This window comes from Pelophylax lessonae (assembly GCF_965119305.1).
Source record: "Pelophylax lessonae genome assembly, chromosome: 3".
Classification (NCBI taxonomy): domain Eukaryota; kingdom Metazoa; phylum Chordata; class Amphibia; order Anura; family Ranidae; genus Pelophylax; species Pelophylax lessonae.
Genome location: NC_138770.1, coordinates 665,510,816 through 665,534,084, shown reverse-complemented (window position 1 = coordinate 665,534,084; position 23,269 = coordinate 665,510,816). Strand labels below are relative to the sequence as shown.

Genomic DNA, 23,269 nt, shown 5'->3' with positions numbered 1-23,269 from the left:
ACACTGTCCTCTGTCCAAACAGCAAATTACACATGAGATAGACAGGCAGTACACCATCCACACAGCTAATTTTACATGGAACACGCCAACCTGGCAGCACATGCATTCACATGGCCTCCTGGCCATAGCGGGTGCACCAATAGTAGCCTAATTGGCTATGAGGCACGGATGGGGTGCACCTATGGTAGCCTAATTGGCTATGAGGCACGGATGGGGTGCACCAATGGTAGCCTAATTGGCTATGAGGCACGGATGGGGTGCACCAACAGTAGCCTAATTGGCTATGAGGCACAGATGGGGTGCACCAATGGTAGCCTAATTGGCTATGAGGCATGGATGGGGTGCACCAATGGTAGCCTAATTGGCTATGAGGCACGGATGGGGTGCACCAATGGTAGCCTAATTGGCTATGAGGCACGGATGGGGTGCACCAATGGTAGCCTAATAGCAGAAGTTTATCATTTACAGTTCTGGGAGGAGCCGATCACACTTACCATAGCCGTGCAGTTGTAGTAGTCTTTATGAGTCGGCTTCCATGGTTTGAGGCAGCGCCAGCAGAAGCCGTGGTTACATTTGGCACACGTCATGCTGTAGGAGGAAAGAAATTTGGTCACAGATCATGTCGATATGATGGTTTGGTGATGGTTCTCATAGTACACATCACTACTTACTGCAGACAACCCTCATTTTTCTCAATCGGAGCCTGACAGCTGGGACAATGTTTGGAGATGAGCTTGGTCAAGTGCTTGCTTTGGGCTTCCACAGTCATCCCCTCGTAAAACCCTCCATCGTCCATCCACTGAGACATGTGACTGCAACTGGCCGGGTAATGAGCCTTTGCAAAGAATGGAAGGGGCACATTTCATATAAATATCAGAGAAAGGGGAAGGGAGTGACTTGTGAGGTCCTACATGTAGAATATGTATACAGAATATAACATTGTCACAGAGATGGTCAAAGAGTGACTCGCAAGGTCCTACAGACACAAAAGGGTTGATTTACTAAAACTGGAGTGTGCAAAATCTGTTGCAGCTCTGCATAGAAACCAATCAGCTTTCAGTTTGTTTTTTTTTAGCTTAATTTAACCACTTGCCTACTGGGCCCTTTTACCCCCCCCCCCCTCCTGCCCAGGCCAATTTTCAGCTTTTAGCGCTGTCATACTTTGAAAGACAATTGCGTGGTCATGCAACACTGTACCCATATGACATTTTTATAATTTTTTGTTCATACAAATAGAGCTTTCTTTTGGTGGTATTTAATCACTGTTTTGTTTTGTTTTTTTTTTGGGGGGGGGGGGGGGGGATATAGAAAATTTTGAAAAGAAAATTTGAAAAAAAAAAAAAGTTTTAATTTGTCAGTAAATTTTGTAAATAAGCAATTTTTCTCCTTCACTGATGTGGGCTGATGAGGCGGCATTGGTAGGCAATGATAGGCGGCACTGATAGAAGGCATGGAAAGGCAGCACTAATGGGCAATGATGGGGCTGTACTGCAATCAGGGCACTGATAATCAGTGCCCCGATTACCTGTACAGGTCTCCCCTGCGAAGAGATTCCGCTGATCGGCTCTCCTCGTCACATATTCTGTCAGCGTAAGCGAGGAGAGCCGATAAACGGCACTTCCTTGTTTACATCTGACTAGCTGTGATTGGACACAGCCAATCACATGGGAAATGAGCGGCCTCATCGGCTCTTTACCGAGATTGGGGTAGCGCCATGTCCTAGAAATGGCGCAGCTGCGATTGCCGCGTTGCGTGCCCCCAGGGGGGCGCAAAAGCAGAGGTTTTGACTGAGGTGCTGTTATAGGACGTCCTCCCAGAACGAGAGTGCATCCCGCCTGCCGTCATTTTTACTATACGGCAGGCAGGAAGTGGTTAACAAAATGAAGAAAATAGAAGCCGATTGGCTGCCATGCACACTGCACCTGATTTTGCACCCCTTTGTTTTAGTAAATAAACCCCAATGTGTGTTTAGAATATAACTCGATCACAGAGATGGATACAGAGTGACTCATGGAGGTCCTAGATGTAAATGTGAGTACAGAATAGAACTCGGTCACAGATATGGACAGAGCGATTCTTGAGGTCCTACATGTACATTGTTAGCACAAATGATAACACTTTAACAGAGGCAGGGCAGAGAGTGACTTTTGAGGTACAATAGGTGTCCAGAACAGAAGGACAGAATGAGCATGCACTAGGTAATTCTAAACCAGCCTAGTCCTAAATTAGAAGGTAGAAGACTACAGCCCGACCGTCCCGCATGTTAAGTCCGTCCTGCAGCTCTCCTGACCGAGCGGTGAGCGCGGCACAGCGAACCAATCACGTCGTGAGTAGCGGCACAGCGAACCAATCAGGTGTGCAGGCACTCCTGATTGGTTCCCTGTGCCGCTGCTCACCGCTCAGTCAGGAGAGCTGCAGGACGGACTCAACATGCGGGACGGTCGGGCTTTATTCTTCTACCTTCCTTCACTGTGAGTCCCCAATATCGGCTGATCCGGCGATGTGACTATCGCCCACGCCCGCAGCACGATATTACATCGAATATCGTTCAGCCCTATCCTGAATAGAAGCCTACCTCAGGAAAGCTGCAGTTAAAGCAGGAAACCCAGGAGCACTTAGTGCAGGTTGCTCCGGTCCCCAGTCCTTCCTTACAAAGAATGCGGTCACAGCCTTGAGGGTTTGTGCACCAAGTCAGATTGGAGCAGCTTTCCACAAATCCACGAAGCAAAGCCTTTTCATACTATGGGAAAGAAAAGTAAAAATTAGTGGAGAGCTTTGCTCCATACAGGAAAGATACAAACTATATGAGCAGTGCGTCTCTAAAGTCAAATGCCGGATCATGCAGTTTTACACTCATACATGACTTCTTCCTTTATCATTGTGGGAGAAACTGCTAGTACAACAAAAGAATAAAATACGCTCTCTTTTCTTGGGTTTCAGTGTACCTTTTGCACCACCTCTTTGGAGGAGATGATCTTGTGGATGAAATCTGAGGTGGGCTGTGCCAGGCAGTCTGTGGTAGGACAGGTGCAGTTCAGTACCAGATTCTGCTCTATTCTCGTGGTGAGATATTCATTCCAGCAGTTCTGTAGATTTCATAAAGAGACATTCTCATTGCTTCCACTTAAATCCAGACCTGGGCAGAAAAATTGCCAGATATGAAAACAGAACATAAAACTCACCTTGCAGCAGCTGTGTCCACAGCACAGTGATGGAGGGTTGTCTGCTGGGCTTAAGGGGGTCATACAAACAGGGCATATGGGCTGCGGGGTCTCAGAGTGGCGAGGCTCGGGAACTTGCAACCCTGAGGCAATGAGAAGAACCTCAGAGTCGTCAGTGTACTTCTGCAGCAGTAAATCCATGTTCCACTTGCAGTGGATGAGAAGGTGTTGGGCGATGTCCTGGGTCACACTCAGTGTGTCTGATACCTGATTAACCATATGACCCATCAATGACCATACTTCCTCCTGGCCCAGAGTGCGACCCATGGGCAGGAGAACAGATTCCAGGACCGTCTGCTCCACCGCCCCTCCGGTGCTGAAACAAAACAAGTATAATGGTCACGGACAATGGTTGGATGAAAACATTTTTTACAACATAGGAGAATCCACTCACACAATAGAACACATCTAAGTTCTGTCCACAACCCACAGTCTGAGGCGCACAGTTGTCACGCACAATACACACACATCGTACATCCTATGTGCCGTTTTTTCTGAAAACTGAAAATGTTCCCCAGGACAGGCAATGAATCCTTGGGAAGTGGGAACGCCAACGGAAAACATAAACACAAGTTCACAGACATTCAGATAAAACTGTCGTACCCGAGAGCCTTGCCGCCAAGATCTTGTTTCTTGCTGGCAGTTTGGAAGCTGATGTGGGCTTTGCTCTTGTGTGGTGTGGATGGGTCTTTTGAAAGGTACTCAACTATATGAGGGCTATCCTCACTGCGCCGCGCATAGCCCTGGTTGACGAGGTACATAATACAGGAAAGGACGTCCGTGTGGCTGCAGCTGAAGCTCAGGAACTTGAGGCTCTTCCCTACCTCCAATTTCTGGCAGGAGTCAATGACCTGAGAAGCAAGGCACATGCCAAAGTACTGTTAAGTAAACTCATTAATATGCGTATGAATGCCAATTATATTCTAAAGTTAGATACAAACACTGATCAGTTATTCAGAAAATTGTTTCGGAGACGTATTCCATCCTGAAGTGACCCTGTCAGGTAAATTGGCCACACAGTTTTCCCTGCAGAAGGAGACGGCACTTGCCTCTTGACCTGCCCATGTCACTAATGCTGCCCTGTGCACGCTGAGAAATGTATATTTTTGGGAGTTCAACTCCTTCATTCTCCAATCTCTGTATTAGTACTGAACACAGTACTGATGCAAGAGTCGGGGGGGGGGGGGGAATCAACACTCCTGGAAATGTCCGTTTGCCAGCAGATTTCAAAAGGAGGATGTCCCTTCAGTGGAGAGAAACTCAGCAGTGTAAGCAATTGGGGAGGGAAGTGCTCGGTGTGCTATAAAATGTAGGTTTGGGTTTACTTGCCGCAGGATTCGAACGAAAGGAAAAAAGTGTGCCAGGAGTGGGAGAAAACACCATACGACAGCAATATTCTTCTGTCTGCATTTTTTTCTTTTATGCAGAGGGCACACAGCAGGACATCAGACACTCCACGCTGCACAGGGTTTCCAGTGGTATATGAAGAGGAGAGACTGTATTGCTTTATACAAGGGCACTTTAATTTGCAACTGTAAAATCTCATCACATTAATGTGGTGTACTCCACACAGCAATTTGAATCATACCATTTTTTAATAATCCATGTCTTTAACTATCCTCAATGTTACCTCCAAAAAAGGCAACAGCTACAAAGGAAGACTCCCTGAAGGCCAAAATCAGAAGACCCCAATCTTACCCGGAACACTAGATTGTCAATATGAAGCTCCTTCTCTTCCTTCATGATCTGTGTGATCAGACAGAGGATAATGTTCCTTTTCTTCTCCAGTGTGCGTCCTTCATCTTCTTCTACATTCAAGTATGTCTGCCTTGGGAGAAGTTGTAGAATCTTACCAGAAACTGGCTCAATCAACTTCTCTTCATTCAGACACAAAAGCCCTAAAAACAATGTAAAGTTATTGCAAGGACGACAGAGAAGAGGGGAGTATGGGGAAAGCATGCAGAGAAGATCACAGGGAATGGAAACACAAAGCAGGAAAGGCAAAGAAGAAAGCAGGGGGAGCAGAGGCAAAGAAAAGCCCAGGGAAAGGAGAGGAAAAAAACAGTGGGGAATAGGAGGCAGGGGTCAGTGTAGGGACAAAGAGAGGCAGGGGTCAGTGTAGGGACAAAGAGAGGCAGGGGTCAGTGTAGGGACAAAGAGAGGCAGGGGTCAGTGTAGGGACAAAGAGAGGCAGGGGTCAGTGTAGGGACAAAGAGAGGCAGAGGTCAGTGTAGGGACAAAGAGAGGCAGAGGTCAGTGTAGGGACAGAAGAGAGGCAGAGGTCAGTGTAGGGACAGAAGAGAGGCAGAGGTCAGTGTAGGGACAGAAGAGAGGCAGAGGTCAGTGTAGGGACAGAAGAGAGGCAGAGGTCAGTGTAGGGACAGAAGAGAGGCAGAGGTCAGTGTAGGGACAGAAGAGAGGCAGAGGTCAGTGTAGGGACAGAAGAGAGGCAGAGGTCAGTGTAGGGACAGAAGAGAGGCAGAGGTCAGTGTAGGGACAGAAGAGAGGCAGGGGTCAGTGTAGGGACAGAAGAGAGGCAGGGGTCAGTGTAGGGACAGAAGAGAGGCAGGGATCAGTGTAGGGACAGAAGAGAGGCAGGGGTCAGTGTAGGGGCAGAAGGGAGCCAGAGGTTAGCGTGGGCAGAAGGGAGCCAGAGGCGAGCGTGGGCAGAAGGGAGCCAGAGGCGAGCATGGGCAGAAGGGAGCCAGAGGCGAGCATGGGCAGAAGGGAGCCAGAGGCGAGCATGGGCAGAAGGGAGCCAGAGGCAGAGGTGGGTGCAGGAAGGGAGAAAGATGTAGAGGTGAGTGCAGGCAGAAGACACAGAGGTGAGCGCAGGTAGGAGATAGCAGATAGAAAGGAGAAAGATTAACATATAGTGAATGCCTTGGACTGTACTCACCCTTTTCCTTGTGCACCAAGATGCTACCTTTAGCAGTGAGTGGGGCCAGAGCGTGGCTCACTAAGGCCTCCGGCAGCCCTGTTGTCTTAATAATGGACTCCTCCAAAACTTCCTAGAAACGAAAAACAGTTACACGCCTAATCCTAACTTCCCACACACAAGAATACAGCTAATTTCTATCCCCCCGCCGCCAATGAACACTATAAAATGTTAACACGCTCCATCTCGGTCTTCATCATACATTAGTCTGCAACACACTAACCCCCCCCCCCCCCCCCCAAACACCACAATTCACCAGCTTCTAATACAAAAGCACAGTATATTACTTTCCACCCAAACACCGTGTTTCCCCGAAAATAAGACCTACCCTGAAAGTAAGACCTTGTGTTATTTTTGGGGAGGGCTGCAATATAAGCCCTACCCTGAAAATAAGCCCTAATTTAGTGTATGAAAAATCCTAGGATGCACTTTATTAGTGTTTTAAATAATGTCCAATGTGTGTTTTTGTAACATAATACTGTGAAATACATTCCTTACATCGCCGCTCTGCTCTCAGCTGATTTCCTGCTCTGTCTTTCTCCTCCCATACTGGTAGCTGTCAGAGGGGGATCTCAGCCCCTCCCCTCTGCAGTGTAACACAGAAGCTCCGGTATTCGATTAGAATTGTGGGAAACACCTTCGATACATCGGCCCTTCCGTGACCCCCAGCTGTCAGCGGGGGAGAAGAAAGCGGCAGATCAGCTGAGCCCGGAGCGGCGATGAAGAAGGTATTTCACACTATTGTAATCTAATCTAACCTGCGCTTCTGTGTAAACTGCAGAGGGGAGAGGCTGATATCCCCCTCTGACAGCCAAGGTATGAGAGGAGAGGATGAGAGACAGTATGAGAGACAGGAGACAGTGGGAGACACAGCAGTGATGTAATGAAGGTATTTTACACTATTGTATTACAAAAACACACACTGGACATATATAAAAACACTAATAAAATGCATCCTAGGATTTTATATACACTAAACTAGGTTCACACTGGATTGGCACACAGGGAGGGCAGAAAGGGACAGGACAGAACATTATAAGACCTACCCCGAAAATAAGCCCTACTGTGTCTTTTGGTGCCAAAATTAATATAAGACCCAGGCTTATTTTCGGGGAAACATGGTATAGCCCTTCAGTGCATCTCACCTCCTGCTGGTTAAACTGCAACAATATGAACATCTGCAGGGTGGAGACCCGGAGGATCAGATTTCCATATTGCACCTCAGCATTTCCCAACCACGTCCACTGCAGCCGCCGTGACTGAACAATTTGAGAGAAGCCTGGGACATACTGACCTGGAAAAGATCAGAACAATCTGTTAAAAATAAATATAATTTATACTAACAAAAAAATGTGCCAATTCCAGAACGGGAAGTTGATATTAAAAATGATAAAGAACTGTTTTAGTGGGTAAAACGTGTAGAAGAGGAGCAGGGTGTATGAGAGTATGTGCAAGAGATGAGTGCGGAGGGTATGATAGAGGGCAGTAGGGTGCAGGAGAGGAGTGTGGAGAATATCATAGAAGCCAGTGTATGCAGAGGTTATTATGGTACTCCATATGACAATGGTCATTATGTGCAGGAAGAGGAGTGCAGAGGATATCATAGTGGGTATTACATGCATGAGAGGAGAGCAGTGGGTATGACAGAGGGGGGGGGGGGGGGGCAATATCTGTAGAGGAGTGCAGAGGGTACTACGGCATGCAATATGTTAAGGAGAGTGTGGAGGAATGTGCTGGGTATGACAATGGCAAGTGCAGGAGGAGTGCGGAGTGTATAACAGTGGGCAGTGAAAAAGGTGTCGACAGGGGGGGCCAGTGAGAGATATTAGTGGGGTGAGAAGGGGTTAGTCTTCTAGGGTAAATGGGGTGTGTGGCAGCTGGGAGGAGATATATGTGAGGATGAGGCAGCCTGGGGGAAATGTCTATCAGCAGGGGGGCAAGTCTGTCAATGGGGAGGGGAGGGGGGTGAATAAATCTGGATGTCTGACAGCTGGAAGAAGTGTGTGGTGGCCTAGAGGAAGAGGTTTCAGATGAAAGGGGGATATCTGTCAGTGAGTGTTGTAAGGTAGCCGGGGAGGGGGGCCACACATATGGACCGCCCCTTTCACACATACTGACCGTTCATTTTTATCAGTTCAGTCAAATTTTTTTGTCATCAACATCCGTTACACATGCATTCATTTTCATTTCCGTTCATCTCAGTTTGTCATCTGTTGTCATCCGTTTTTCATCCGATTCGTTTTTTTAATGGATGAAACATAGGGCTTTCATCCGTTCAAAAAAACGAATGTTGACGGAAGCGGATGAAAAAAAAAAGAAAAGATGTAACTGGATGATCATCCACTTACATCCATTTTTTCATTGGAATGTATTGAGGTCTGTTTTTCATCCGTCAACAGATAGAGGAAAAACGGATGAATGGTCCGTATGTGTGAATGGGAACTTAGTTGAGTGCATGGAGGTAGCAGTTGGGTGCAGAATGAAATTGAAAATTTGGGGATTATTCCGGGAGGTGCCTTTGATCTAGCTGGGAGGGTTGCAGAAGTGTGGGGAGGGATGGCATCTTTGGAGGATGTGATCTGGCTTGAATGGATGCTGTCCTTCGGAAAGAACATTTATGCTATGCCTGCAAAAGGGACCAGCCTGAAGTCATCTAGCAGCTCTTCCATTTCTAACTAAAGTTCCACTTTAAAGCACTTGATTTTGGCCTCATCTGACCACAACACTTTCACCAAGTTCTCCTCTGAATCATTCAGATGTTCATTAGGTAATTTCAGACGGGCCTGTACATGTGCTTTCTTGAGCGGGGGGACCTTGCTGGCACTGCGGGATTTCAGACCTACACAGTGTAGTGTGTTACCAATTGTTTTCTTGGTGACTATGGTCCCAGCTGCTTTGAGAGGATTTACAAGATTCTCCCATGTAGTTCTGGGCTGATTCCTCACCGTTCTCATGATCATTAAAACTCCATGAGGTGAGATTTTGGATGGAGCCCCAGACAGAAGGAGAAAGTATTTTGGGCTTATTCCATTTGAAAATAATCGCACCAACTGTTGTCACCCTCTCACCAAGCAGCTTGGCAATGGTCTTATAGCCCATTCCAGCCTTGTGTAGGTCTACAATCTTGTCCTTGACATCCTTGGACAGCTCTTTGGTATTGGCCATGGTGGAGAGATTGGAATCTGATTTCTCATGGACAGATGTCTTTTATACAGGTAACAAGCTGAGATTAGGAGCACTCCCTTTGAGAGTGCTCCTAATCTCAGCTCATTACCTGCATAGAAGACACCTGGGAGTCAGAAATCTTGCTGATCGATAAGCAATCAAATACTTTTTTTAATCATTAAAATGCAATTAAATTTACATCTGTTTTAAAATGCATTTTTTGCTATATGATTTTTTTTTTTTTTTTTTTTTTTGAATGGTTATTCTGTCTCTCACTGGTAAAATAAACCTACCATTAAAATGATAGACTGATGATTTCTTTGTCAGTGGGCAAATGTACAAAATCAGCAGGGGATCAAATACTTTTTTCCCCTGACTGTACACATTAACCCTGCAGAGTATGATAACTCTGAGACTGCTCACAGCTTAGAGCGCTGGGGAGAGCAAGACAGTGGTAAACACGGGTGGAAGGAAAGAAAAATCACTCAATTTCCCTATCAGCACAGCAGTCAGCATTGATGGGGGAATGCCATCCACAGCTCTATTGTGTTCTGCCTGCAGGGGAGCCTTTCTGGCTGGCAGAGCACCAGGATTACTGCTGGCGTATGTAATCTCATGTAAAGAATCCCACAAACTGGCTGTACCCAAGTCGATCAATGAATCAACTTGGGAACAATCAGACTGCCCATAGATTAATCGAATCTTGGCCAGTCCTAGTTGGACAGGCCAACTTTCGATCAATGTATGGCCAGCTTAAGTGATACAGCCTCTTCCAATACCCCTAGAAATAAGCATTAAACCCTTGCAATGTGGGAGGTGACCCGACTGCAAGGGTGTTTTATTTTTTTGATCCTGAAGTGAAGCTTTAACGATGTGCGTATGGTGGGAAAGAGGCATAGACGAGGAGTATTACGAGTTGGAGACACAAGCTGCCACTGTCTGTAACAAGTGTTCAACCTTCTACTAAGATACAGAAAAATTCAGTCTGAATATTAAAGAATCACGTGTAATTACATTTAGCCCTCCTTAACCATTGCCTACTGGGCACTTTCATCACCTTCCTGCAACAGGCTAATTTTCAGCGTTCAGCACGGTCACACTTTGAATGACATATGCGCGGTCATGCAACACTGTATCCATATGAAAGTTTAATTATTTTATTTTATTTTTTTAAATAGAGCTGTTTGTGGTATTTAATCATCACTGGGATTTTTTTAGTTTTTTACTAAACCAATAAAAGACCGAAACGTTTTCATAGTTTGGTAGAAAATTTTGCAAACAGGTAATTTTTCTGCTTCATTGATGGGCGGCACTGATTGGCGGCACTGGTGGTCAGTGTCGGGACTGCACTGTTAATCAGGACACTGATAATCAGTACCCTAAACAATCAGTCGCTTTCACACAAGCCAGTTATTGGCTATCTTCTTCCTCTCCTCATGCTGTTGGCATGAGGAAAGAAGAGCAGATAACCAGCTTGTGTTCACATCCATGATCAGCTGTCATTGGACACAGCTGATCACGTGGTAAAGGGCCACTGTGATTGGCCCTTTACCACGATCTGTGATCAGCTGAGTCCGAAGGACTCGATTACAAGGCGTGGCCGCAGGGGGCAAGTGGGCAGCGTGATCATCGGAGGACGTCATATGATGGCCTCCAGGCAAAGTAAGCCGGCGCTGTAGCTGTCTTTCGGCTATAGCGTGGGTGGAAAATGGTTAAACATTGCAAAGAGGCTGGAAACAGCCAGACCTACCCTTGCAATAATGTATTCTACTCTATGGTAACATACAGGAAACCACAACTGATGTCACAAAAAGCTAGAAGGTGATAATCCTATTATCAGATGACGTTAGTTATGTCCTGGTGGTGAATTCTATGGACACATAACAATACTGAACAAATAAGGGAGAGGCAGGTCATGTGAAAGAAGAGAGGTTCCAGCATTGCTAAAAAATAAAGTTGGGAAATCAGGGTCCATCATGAACAATGATAGAAGCTGAGAGTGATATCTGGAGTCTTACTCTTTATGTAGAAGTCAGTAAACTGAAGCAGAGGATTGCTGAGGGATTGCGGGAAATTTCTGGAGGGATCCATCATGTAACAGAGAGAAGATATAGGCCAACAACGAGGAGAGAGGACCGAGATCTGCACCTCTTCGCTTTCTCCAGCATGACCCTGTGGCTCCAAGATTTCTTCCATCTCCTGAGAACACAAACCAGATCATTAGTGCGAGGTGCGGAAAGTGCTCCATAGGAAGGTACGATAGACATCAGAGTACTGCACAACTTACCTCTACCAACAAGACAATCTACCACCTTTATAATATTAACCACTTGAAGTCCAGGCCTTTTCTGTATTTTTTGCTAGAAAACTACTTACACATTATATATATATATATATATATATATATATATATATATATATATATATATATATATATATATATTTTTTTTTTTTTTTTTTAACAGAGATACTACAGAAAAAAATGGCGACCGTTGCAATATTTTATGTCACACTGTATTCATGCAGCGGTCTTTTAAATGCAGTTTTTTTTTTTTGGGAACAAAACACTTTAATGAGTTAAAAAAAAAAAAAAAAAACACAAAAAACATCTATCCCAATTTTTTTAAATAATGTGAAAGATAATAGATACCCAAAATGTCATGCTTTAAAACTGAGCCGCTCGTGGAATGGCAGCAAACTACAGTACTTAAAAATCTCCATAGGTGACATTTTAAACATTTTTTACAGATTATCTGTTTCTAGCTACAGAGGAGGTCTAACGTGAGAATTCTTGCTCTAACGATCACGGCGATACCTCACATGTGTGGTTTGAACACTCTTTACATATGCTTGTGTGACTTATGTATGCGTTTGCTACTGTGCGCGAGCACGGAGGGATGGGGCATTTCAATTTTTTTTTAATGTTAAAATTTACTATGGCCCGAGAAGGGATGTCAGACTTTGCTCCGGTCCTCGACGAGTGGCAGCCATCTTGGCCTCAATGCCAAGCTAACGGCCGAATCGGATCGCTCCAGGGCTTTACCGCTTTAATCTGACAGAGAATCGGCCATAGTGAAAAACAAGACCGGGGCTATGGTAGCTAGCTACTGCCATAACACCAGAATTTATTGGCAAAGTAATGGCGTATTTTTAGTATGGGTTGGTCGGGCAAGTGGTTAAACATCTGAAAGAAATTATGAATGCTGCCAGCGCTGACCTCCCCTCCCCTCCCAAAATACTCCTTTCTTTGCAATATTTTCCTCATAAATTAGACTCATTGGGGTAAATTTACTGGAGCTGGAGAGTGCAAAAGCAGGCTCACTTCTGCATAGAAACCGATCAGCTTATAACCTCAGCTTGTTCAATTTAGCTTTGGCAATAAAACCTGGAAGCTGATTGGTTTCTATGCAGAAGTGAGCTTCATTTTGCCCTATCCAGCTTTAGTAAATAAACCCCATTGTCTCCAGAAAGGTATCTCTCCTCCTCCAGAATACACTTCTCCCCCATTCATTCCCATCTCACTATCCACCAGAAAACACTCCCACTTCCCCCCATTCCCCTCTTACCATCCCATCTTCCCCCTCCTCCTCCGATAGGACTCCACTGTCCAGCTGCTGCAGCCGGTATAGATGTTCTTCTCTCTGAAGATCTTTTGCCTCCTGCAGGTTTTTCAACATTTGTTGAGGATACCGGTTTGGGAAACAAATGCCAATGTGATCCACCACAGAATTCTCAAACCAACATGGTCCAAGTGTGAGCAGACGGTCAGCCAGATAATGCCTGCAATGCACAATGGGAAACAGAAGTCCAAAGCTATAAAGCCAGCAAATTTTCATCTGTATAGCCTCTAACTTAAACCAACTCCCTATACAAACCCCCAACCTAGGCCCCCCCCTCTGTACACCCCAACCTAGGCCCCCCCCTCTGTACACCCCAACCTAGGCCCCCCCCTCTGTACACCCCAACCTAGGCCCCCCTCTGTACACCCCAACCTAGGCCCCCCCCTCTGTACACCCCAACCTAGGCCCCCCCCTCTGTACACCCCAACCTAGGCCCCCCCCTCTGTACACCCCAACCTAGGCCCCCCCCTCTGTACACCCCAACCTAGGCCCCCCCCTCTGTACACCCCAACCTAGGCCCCCCCCTCTGTACACCCCAATCTTGCCTTCTCTAAACCTTTTCATCAAACTTCTGCCATACATTCTGATCATACCTCCTCTATACATACCGATCGAACCTTCTCTGTACATATCGATTATACATTCTCGCTATAATATTTGAGGTACGTCATGATTTGACTGACCTGTAAAAATGCTCAAAGGAATTTGACAGTTCAAGATCTGACAGGAAAAGAACAAATTCCAAGAACTGTTGCAGCTGCTCCATTGACTGCAAATCTGAGGAATCCGAACGGATAGCAATTATCCGCTGATCAATGTACCGAGCGAACTGTTCTGTCACCTGATGACAAATACATCAAAGTGTAACTAACTGTATACAGAGGCAAGCGGTGCTGTACCATAGACACACACAGGAAAGAATGCACCATATACACACACAGGAAGGAATGCACCATATACACACACAGGGAGAAATGCACCATATACACACACACACATACACCATCCATGCATACTAAGATATGGAGGAGTAACTCTACCACATCTACACTTTGAAATTTGAAGCGCTATCATATTCACACACAGAGGGGGAGCTGCGCCAGATACACAGAGGGGGAGCTGCGCCAGATACACAGAGGGGGAGCTGCGCCAGATACACAGAGGGGGAGCTGCGCCAGATACACAGAGGGGGAGCTGCGCCAGATACACAGAGGGGGAGCTGCGCCAGATACACAGAGGGGGAGCTGCGCCAGATACACAGAGGGGGAGCTGCGCCAGATACACAGAGGGGGAGCTGCGCCAGATACACACACACACACACAGCTAGCTGTTCCATATGCAGAGAGGGAGTGCTATCATATATACATACAGAAAGGGAGCTGTACCTTATACAGGCACGGGGAGTAGATGTACAATATAAACAATGTGAGGTTAATTTACTAAAGGCAAATATACTGTGCCCTTGGAAGTGCACTGCAGTTGCTGTAGATCTGAGCTCTGAAATGAGAGGAAGCTCTGCTGCTTTTTATCATGCAAATCATGTTCAAGCACAAATGCATTTTCTTATTTTCCCCTCATATCTAGAGCGACTGCACTTGAAGTGCACAGACTATTTGCCTTTAGTAAATCAATCCCATAGAGGTGTAGCTGTACTTTATACAGACACAGGGAGGAGCGTACCATATGTAGACACATACTATTTACAGACATGGGAGAAGGAGTTCCATTTACACGCAGACAGAGGGGGTGCAAGCTGTACCACACGCAGACAGAGGGGGTGCAAGCTGTACCACACGCAGACAGAGGGGGTGCAAGCTGTACCACACGCAGACAGAGGGGGTGCAAGTTGTACCACACGCAGACAGAGGGGGTGCAAGTTGTACCACACGCAGACAGAGGGGGTGCAAGCTGTACCACACGCAGACAGAGGGGGTGCAAGCTGTACCACACGCAGACAGAGGGGGGGCAAGCTGTACCACACGCAGACAGAGGGGGGCAAGCTGTACCACACGCAGACAGAGGGGGCAAGCTGTACCACACGCAGACAGAGGGGGCAAGCTGTACCACACGCAGACAGAGGGGGCAAGCTGTACCACACGCAGACAGGGGGGGGGGGGGGGAAGCTGTACCACACGCAGACAGGGGGGGGGGGGGGGAAGCTGTACCACACGCAGACAGGGGGGGGGGGGGGGGAAGCTGTACCACACGCAGACGGGGGGGGGGGGGGAGAAGCTGTACCACATGCAGACAGAGGGGGGGAAGCTGTACCACATGTAGACAGAGGAGGGGGGGGGGAGCTGTACCACATGTAGACAGAGGGGGGGGGGGAGCTGTACCACATGCAGACAGAGGGGGGGGGAAGCTGTACCATATGCAGACAGAGAGGGAACGGTTCTAAAATACAACCACTGGGGGGAGCTGTATACAAACACAGGAGGGGGGGGGGGGGGACTGTGGGATACTCACATGTAATGCAGTCAAGAATGAAAGCTGTAAGAGGCCTTGGCAGAATCCTTGCTGTAAAGCGAGTAAAAATCGTGTCTGCTGACCAAACATCTCCTCCATGGCTCGTCTCAGAGCCATGTATATGGAACAGAAGCGAGGAACCAGATCCGCATCATTCCACGACATCTCCAGAAACCGTTGCACCTAGTACACAAGCAAAGTTACACCTGGACCCCCACAGATCCCTGCCCCCCACCCTTTCCCAAAAGCACTGCACCTACTGAGAGTCACTTACCTGCTGCTGAACCACCCCCTGCCAGCACTGAGCCATCTCGGCCATACTTTCCATCCCACAGCTGGAGGCGCTAACTGGCGCACTGGTGGAGCTGCGGTTCTTCCCATCTGTAGGAGATGACAAGGTTAGCAGGTACAAGTCTGCTGTGTCAACTTCTCTTCTTTACCATGGAGAACCTGTCCACCCCACCAGACTCCATATTAAATCATATCAGTACTGACATGGGAACCAAATGCCCAGAATCCTACAGATGGCAGCTGTCAGGAAGACATGGAGTCTGGCTGGGTCTCAAGAGTATACATCAGGGAGTACACTATGTGCAGTAAACTCACTAGTTTTACTGGCTGGCTTCAGTGCAGAGTTGTCAGGTGGGCTGGTGTCAACATGGACCAGGAGATGGGTTAATCTCCGCACTCGAGAATTGAAGACCGACAATCGTGACTTGGGTTGCCGAGATCCCCGACTGAACTCCAGGTAACGTGTGAGGAGCCACCCAAGGGGACTCACCCCTCCAGAATCTGGAAAAGAGAAAAATATGCCATGTCATTACCAGTCAAGGAGACCTCAAACAGGATGATTCTTCCCAGTATTCCCTGTACCTGGGGTAGTAATGCTCTGCACCAGGGGAGAGATCAGCGCCTCCCAGCACGTTCGGCCCAGGGCCTGAGCTGCCTCGTCATCTGGAAGAAAACGGTCTGCAAACTCCTGCTCATGTGACAATGCCCGGTTCAGCCTACAACACAAATACCAACATGAGTACAAAACCACAACAATCCTAACACAGAGACCATATTGTAATATCACAACACAGCAGTCAAAACACACTATATGAAATAAGTCATCACTGCAACAATACAATGACAACAAACTATAAGCTGGAAAAAAGTCCACTCCACCCACACCAGGGTCCAGTATATCTTATGTGAGGATTATGTATGGAGAAGGCCAGACTGTACAGATACATTGGAAGAGTACAGGGGGAACCAAACTCCAGTCACATATATCCATACAACACACAGCTGACAAATCCAGGGGTGGGGGGTTCCCAGTATTACATACAATATATTTGAGCTGTGATGGGGTCTCTAGTATTAAAGATCGTATATTCGGGGGTGGGGGAATCTTTGGTATTAAAACTGCATACTTTCAGGGGGGATGTGAAGGGTTTCTAGTAATACAGACAGATTTTTCCTGGGCGGTCTCTGGTATCACTGATGTAATATATGGGGGTGAAGGGTCCCTGGTATTAGTGACAATATACTGTGTATATGGGGGTAAGGTGTCTCTAGTACTGAAGGCAGTATATCCAGGAGTGGGGGATCTCTAGTATTACAAATTGTAACTATCAGGTGGTTAGAGGTCTCTGGTATTACGAAAAGCATTTGCAGGGGTTTGGGGTCTCTAGTATTACAGACCGCATTTCTTTCTCATCCTTTAGGCTAGGATCACACTTATGCGGTGCAGGAAACGCAGCAATCCATGCTTACCGCACGGCAATCGCACAGCCCTTGTGATCTGCTAATGGTGTCAATACAAAGTTAACATCCCAAAGGCAGGTCCCAAACGCCGTGCGTTTGCTTGTACCGGATCACATGGTACAAAACAATCAAGTGATCCGGTTCAGGGCGGCTCCAAAAAAGGTGCATGCACTTGAAATGCAAAGGAAATTAGTGCGGTTCCTGTGCTATTCACATGCTGTTCATAATGTGAACTGAGCCTTAATGTAAAAGAGGGACATATGCTGTCGGGTATACTGTTAACCACAGGTGGGCTGGACACAGGCAAAAAAAAAAAAAAAAAAAAAAAAAAAAGTCTGTAGGTCAGCCAAGGTTAACCCTTTCTTTTCCCAGCATGCCTTTTTTTTTTGCTAGTGTCCTCGGGGTATGGAAGTATTTTCTTTAGCTCTTTTGGGAAAACTGTAGCCATTATTTTCCCTAGCATTTGTCTTAGATTCTTAAAGGATAAGTTCACCTTTCATACCATGCTACACCCATATTTAGGGTGTAACATGTAAAATCCAATGAAAGGATCCTCCCCCACTTTGACAGCTAGCGGGGGTGGATCTTCCCTCCTGCCCATGTCACTCATTTACAGTGTTCTGTTAATGGAAAACTACAAGTCCCGACAGCCTTAGTGGCTGCAGGCTTGTAGTTCTCAAGGAACTACCACGGTGCTGTGAGCTCTGTGGTAGTACATTGATTCATCCTGTCAGTGTATCAACTTGTCTGCACGAGGTAGGAGCATACACTGACAGGTCTGCAGGAGACCTGCATGGCATGGTGCGATGCTTTACAGGGCCTGCAACAAAAAATAAATGCACATTTTTTTACCTGCAAAAAAATGTGCATTTCTTATTTTTTGTCAACAGGTGAATTTCTCCTTTAAGGTTTTTTCATCAAATCAAGATTCCTTCCTTCAGTGCTGTTGAGCTGGTCTCTACAAGGCAGGCATCCTCAAACTACGGCCCTCCAGCTGTTGCTGGACTACACATCCCATAAGGCATTGTAAAACTCTGACATGCCCAGACATGACTAGGCATGATGGGAATTGTAGTTCCTGAACAACTGGAGGGCCATAGTTTGAAGACCCCTGCTACAAGGCAACTATCCAGATTAACCTTTCCTCAGCTTAGCTTTCAAGTGTCGCACCCAAACCCAGCTGGACAGGATGTTACAGGGCATGTCTGGAAGTGAAGTTGGGGCGCTGGGTTCCAGGCATTAGGTGCTTTCCAGCTTGGTCTGGTAACACTTTTCAGGTATAAAACGGTTGGCTTTTCCTCTGCGTTTGCCCGGTCTCTGAAGACTCGCTCTGTGAGAAGGCTCGACTCCTTTGTATTTTCCACCAGTTTACCGTGGAAATGGTAAACACTAAGGGAGGGAACGCTGAGGTCATCACCTGAATGGAGTGTCACACTCCACGTGCTCTTTTCCATTCAGAGACCAGGAAGCATCTCACCACTTCTGTGCCTGGTTTACAAAAACTACGTGAAACTCCAGTCTCTGGTTCTTTCCTACAGCCTGTCTACCAGTGTTCCCTTTAAGGTGCGCGCGTGCGCGGACGCGCAGTGGAAATTACGTCCCGCGCAAGCACCTAGTTAGACGGCGCAGCCGCAGACAGAGCGGCCAGGGAGCAGAGCGTGCACCCCCCGAGAGCACGCCCATCGTGTGACAATAGCGAATGAAAATTCGCTATTGTCATACGGATCCTCCTCCTGGCCAATCAGGGAGCGGGTCCTCCCGCTTCCTGATTGGCCGAAAGGCCAACTTCATGCCATTGGCCGAGGAGGAGGCGCCGGGACTCGGGAGGATGGAGACGCGGGAAGCTGGAAGCCGGGGACTGAAGACAGAGTGCCGTGACCGTCCGTGAGGTAAGTGCACGGGGTCGCGGGGGGGCATTGCTGTGGCACTCTGCAATTTATTGGGGGCATTGCTGTGGCACTCTGCAGTTTATTGGTGGCATTGCTGTGGCACTCTGCAGTTTATTGGTGGCATTGCTGTGGCACTCTGCAGTTTATTGGGGGCATTGCTGTGGCACTCTGCATTTTATTGGGGGCATTGCTGTGGCACTCTGCATTTTATTGGGGGCATTGCTGTGGCACTCTGCATTTTATTGGTGGCATTGCTGTGGCACTCTGCAGTTTATTGGGGGCATTGCTGTGGCACTCTGCAATGTATTGGGGGCATTGCTGTGGCACTCTGCAATGTATTGGGGGCATTGCTGTGGCACTCTGCAATGTATTGGGGGCATTGCTGTGGCACTCTGCAATGTATTGGGGGCATTGCTGTGGCACTCTGCAGTTTATTGGGGGCATTGCTGTGGCACTCTGCAGTTTATTGGGGGCATTGCTGTGGCACTCTGCAATTTATTGGGGGCAATGCTGTGGCACTCTGCAGTTTATTGGGGGCAATGCTGTGGCACTCTGCAGTTTATTGGGGGCAATGCTGTGGCACTCTGCATTTTATTGGGGGCAATGCTGTGGCACTCTGCATTTTATTGGGGGCAATGCTGTGGCACTCTGCATTTTATTGGGGGCATTGCTGTGGCACTCTGCATTTTATTGGGGGCAATGCTGTGGCACTCTGCATTTTATTGGGGGCATTGCTGTGGCACTCTGCAATTTATTGGGGGCAATGCTGTGGCACTCTGCAGTTTATTGGGGGCAATGCTGTGGCACTCTGCAGTTTATTGGGGGCATTGCTGTGACACTCTGCAATTTATTGGGGGCATTGCTGTGGCACTCTGCAGTTTATTGGGGGCAATGCTGTGGCACTCTGCAATGTATTGGGGGCATTGCTGTGGCACTCTGCAATGTATTGGGGGCATTGCTGTGGCACTCTGCAATGTATTGGGGGCATTGCTGTGGCACTCTGCAGTTTATTGGGGGCATTGCTGTGACACTCTGCAATTTATTGGGGGCATTGCTGTGGCACTCTGCAGTTTATTGGGGGCATTGCTGTGGCACTCTGCAGTTGATTGGGGCAAGCTGGTCACTCTGCATTGACGTCCCCCCCCCCCCCCCCCATTGCTCAATCTAAAGGTTTGCGCTCAGAAATTTTTTTTATTTGCTCAGCACAGTAAAAAATTAGAGGGAACATTGCTGTCTACTGAACTAGGTTAACCCTAGGGTAGGCAAGTCCTGGAAGAAAAAAAAAAAAGTTTTACTTACCATAAAATCCTTTTCTTAAAGTCCATTTAGGGGAGCAGGGTCCCAGTCCTCTGTTTATGGCCTTGCACTTGGTATTGCTTGCTACAAAACTGAAGCTTGCAATGAAAAGGTGGCGCTATCCTGGGCTGGCCTATATATTTTTTTCTTTCAAAAAAGTGCAGCGCTAAATAAAAAATGAATACATATATAACTGATATTGAAAATCAAAAAAAGTGCAACTAGATCACAAAAAGTGAGTCCATAGTTCATATGACTTAGTGAAAAGATGCTGGAGACCACAAAGTGAAGCTGAAGTGTTCTGATATCCAAACTCATTGTGAAAAAAAAAAAAACAGGATCCACGTGAAAGGCAGATGCTCTCACCAGAAGATATGGACCCAGGTACCTTACAGTAAATGGGTTAAACAGGCCAGATAATCCTCACAAGGGAAAGTGGCTTGATCGTGGATGGTGGTCAATCAAATAAATCCAAATACTCCTGGTTTATGGTGTCTTGGTCTCCCGGTAGCACACTGATATAGAAAGTAACCCAAGAGTACACATACATAGTGTAAAACCGCTTAAATAAAATGTATTTCAATGGTAAAAAAGCACTTACAAACATCTGCAGATAACCAGCGCATAAAAGCCAGAGCGATGACAGGAAATAACGGCCCTTAATTCCAGTCATTAATCGCTCCGGCTTTTATGCGCTGGTTATCTGCAGATGTTTGCAAGTGCTTTTTTTACCATTGAAATAAATGTTATTTAAGCGGTTTTACACTATGTATGTGTACTCTTGGCTTACTTTCTATATCAGTGTGCTACCGGGAGACCAAGACACCAACCCAGGAGTATATGGATTTATTTGATTGACCACCATCCACGATCGAGCCACTTTCCCTTGTGGGGATTATCTGGCCTGTTTGACCCATTCACTGTAAGGTACCTGGGTCCATATCTTCTGGTGAGAGCTTCTGCCATTCACGTTGGTGCTGTGTTCTTTTTTCACTGAGGAGTTTGGATATCAGAACACTTCAGATTCAGTTTGCAGTTAACAGCATTTTTTCACTATGTCATATGAACTATGGACTCACTTTTTGTGATCTAGTTGCACTTTTTTGGATTTTCACAATCACAGTTTTATGCATTCATTTTTTATTTAGCGCTGCACTTTTTTATATGTGATTTGTGGACAATTTTATGTCAATTGTAGTGCGGGAAGCTTTTAAGTTATAGTTAGCGCAGTGTGTGTGTATATATTTATTTTTTTTCTTTACCAATGTCCAATTCTCCTGTAAACTGCACTATAACCCAACAAGAGACTCCCTTGCAGCCCACAATAGACTCCAAGAAAAGGATTTCATGGAGGAGTTTAAAAATCCTATCATACAAGGTGGGGGGTCGCTAGTATTACTAACCATAGATCTGGGGGTTGGGGCCTTTAGTACAAGGCCAGCCATTCCTGGTTCGAATCTCGGCCGGTTCATTAGGAGCCGGCCAAGATTCGAGCCATTAATGGGCAGGCTGAATGTACCAAGTTGATCGTTCGATCAACTTGGGTGCAAACAGCCTGCCGGATTTGCTTCCAATTATCGCTAGAAACTGCTATAGCCCCTAGTAATAATCACGGTCTTCTCCGTCAGCAGAAGACAATTGCTTGGCAGAAGGGATTCTCTGTGTATTATCGGTGTTAATAGGGGAATCTTGCAAATTACTTTCCTGGAACTCATGGTTGCAGATTTGAAAGTTTATTTCCGGTTGGTGGTTATGTAGGATAAAAGGGGGCATGGCTTACCGGCTGAAGAGCTGCAGCAGGTTCTCTTTCTTGTCACGGATCTCCTGACCCCAGCTATGTGCTCTGCTGGTGTAGAATAAGAAGGTTCTTCTACAAAGTTGCTCCTTAAACACTGGCCAGAAAGTTGGCTTGGGCCCTAGTATTTCAAGGCCACGCACACGCGTGTCAATACCACCCTGCTCATGTAAAGAAAAGCAAGACATTAGAACTTGTACTCTCAGTGGCACACTCCCCTCATTGCCACAGATCACATTCTGCACATGCTTTACCTGCTGACATCGCTTTATCTTGACCTGAATGATGGGCCAGAAACGAGTGACATTTTCCAGGAGAAGTACACGTCCGGCCGTGCTAGCGATGTTCACCTGGTTACAAATATAACACAGCCAGAATTACCACATTACCGCCTACTCCACCATCTAAAGTTAAAACCAAACCTATGAGATCAGATGTTTGGTTTCTAAGTTGGAGGGACTTCAGTATTACCAGCAGTATATCTGAATTATGGATGGAGGAAAGAGGTGGCTAAAATAAGAAGATATACTCCGACAGACGCCACTCCCATACAAATTTTCCAACACCCTAAAATATCCAATTATTGCTGGTCCCTTGTGTAGACCTGTACACAGGGAACCTTCTGCTCTCTTGCCAGAGAGATCCTCTGAGCCTCGACTACATCTGGAAACTTTTCTAAGGCCAGGTTCGCACTTGTGTGGGCCTTGCAGCCGTGTTTGCTTGGGCACGACAGCTTATACATTTGAATGGGCTGCTGTGCCCCGTGAAATGCAGAAAAGAAGTTCCTGCACTACTTTGGAAATCGCAGCATGCATGGGAACTGCGAGCACAGTACGGTTCCCAGTGCGGGTAGCTTGTCATTAGGATTAATAGCCCCGCATTTCAATGTGCGGGTGGGTGCAGCTGGGAGAATTTGTGCAGGTCCTAGATGTGAACCCAGCCTAAGGGTTTTGTTCCTTGCCCTTAAGATGGCATAGAATGTGTCACTTACCGCATTCAGCTCTGTGTTAATGTTCGCTGGGTTCTCTCCTCCCATAACCACCACTCGGGCTGGCATATAACTAGAGTCCTCACTGGCTACAACAATCGTTAGCTGCCTGCAGAGGGCACAAAAACATTCAGCATTC

General features: G+C 46.8%; 1 protein-coding gene across 3 annotated transcripts in view; it reads right to left on the bottom strand.

Annotated features, from left to right (window-relative positions):
• CUL9 (cullin 9) overlaps nucleotides 1-23,269 on the bottom strand; it is a 101,348-nt gene that overhangs the window by 13,309 nt on the left and 64,770 nt on the right. For all 3 annotated transcript variants that reach the window (XM_082250175.1, XM_082250176.1, XM_082250177.1), the window contains exons 17-35: nucleotides 23,134-23,239; nucleotides 22,397-22,492; nucleotides 22,128-22,303; nucleotides 16,284-16,417; nucleotides 16,017-16,202; nucleotides 15,685-15,791; nucleotides 15,411-15,593; nucleotides 13,628-13,785; nucleotides 12,891-13,104; nucleotides 11,343-11,523; nucleotides 7,305-7,453; nucleotides 6,121-6,232; nucleotides 4,920-5,119; nucleotides 3,825-4,072; nucleotides 3,183-3,537; nucleotides 2,946-3,086; nucleotides 2,576-2,740; nucleotides 672-835; nucleotides 495-588 (exon numbers count right to left, since the gene is read on the bottom strand). In XM_082250175.1, coding sequence (XP_082106301.1) covers nucleotides 495-588; nucleotides 672-835; nucleotides 2,576-2,740; nucleotides 2,946-3,086; nucleotides 3,183-3,537; nucleotides 3,825-4,072; nucleotides 4,920-5,119; nucleotides 6,121-6,232; nucleotides 7,305-7,453; nucleotides 11,343-11,523; nucleotides 12,891-13,104; nucleotides 13,628-13,785; nucleotides 15,411-15,593; nucleotides 15,685-15,791; nucleotides 16,017-16,202; nucleotides 16,284-16,417; nucleotides 22,128-22,303; nucleotides 22,397-22,492; nucleotides 23,134-23,239 — 3,169 coding nt within the window. The remainder of the gene's footprint in view (nucleotides 1-494; nucleotides 589-671; nucleotides 836-2,575; nucleotides 2,741-2,945; nucleotides 3,087-3,182; nucleotides 3,538-3,824; nucleotides 4,073-4,919; nucleotides 5,120-6,120; nucleotides 6,233-7,304; nucleotides 7,454-11,342; nucleotides 11,524-12,890; nucleotides 13,105-13,627; nucleotides 13,786-15,410; nucleotides 15,594-15,684; nucleotides 15,792-16,016; nucleotides 16,203-16,283; nucleotides 16,418-22,127; nucleotides 22,304-22,396; nucleotides 22,493-23,133; nucleotides 23,240-23,269) is intronic.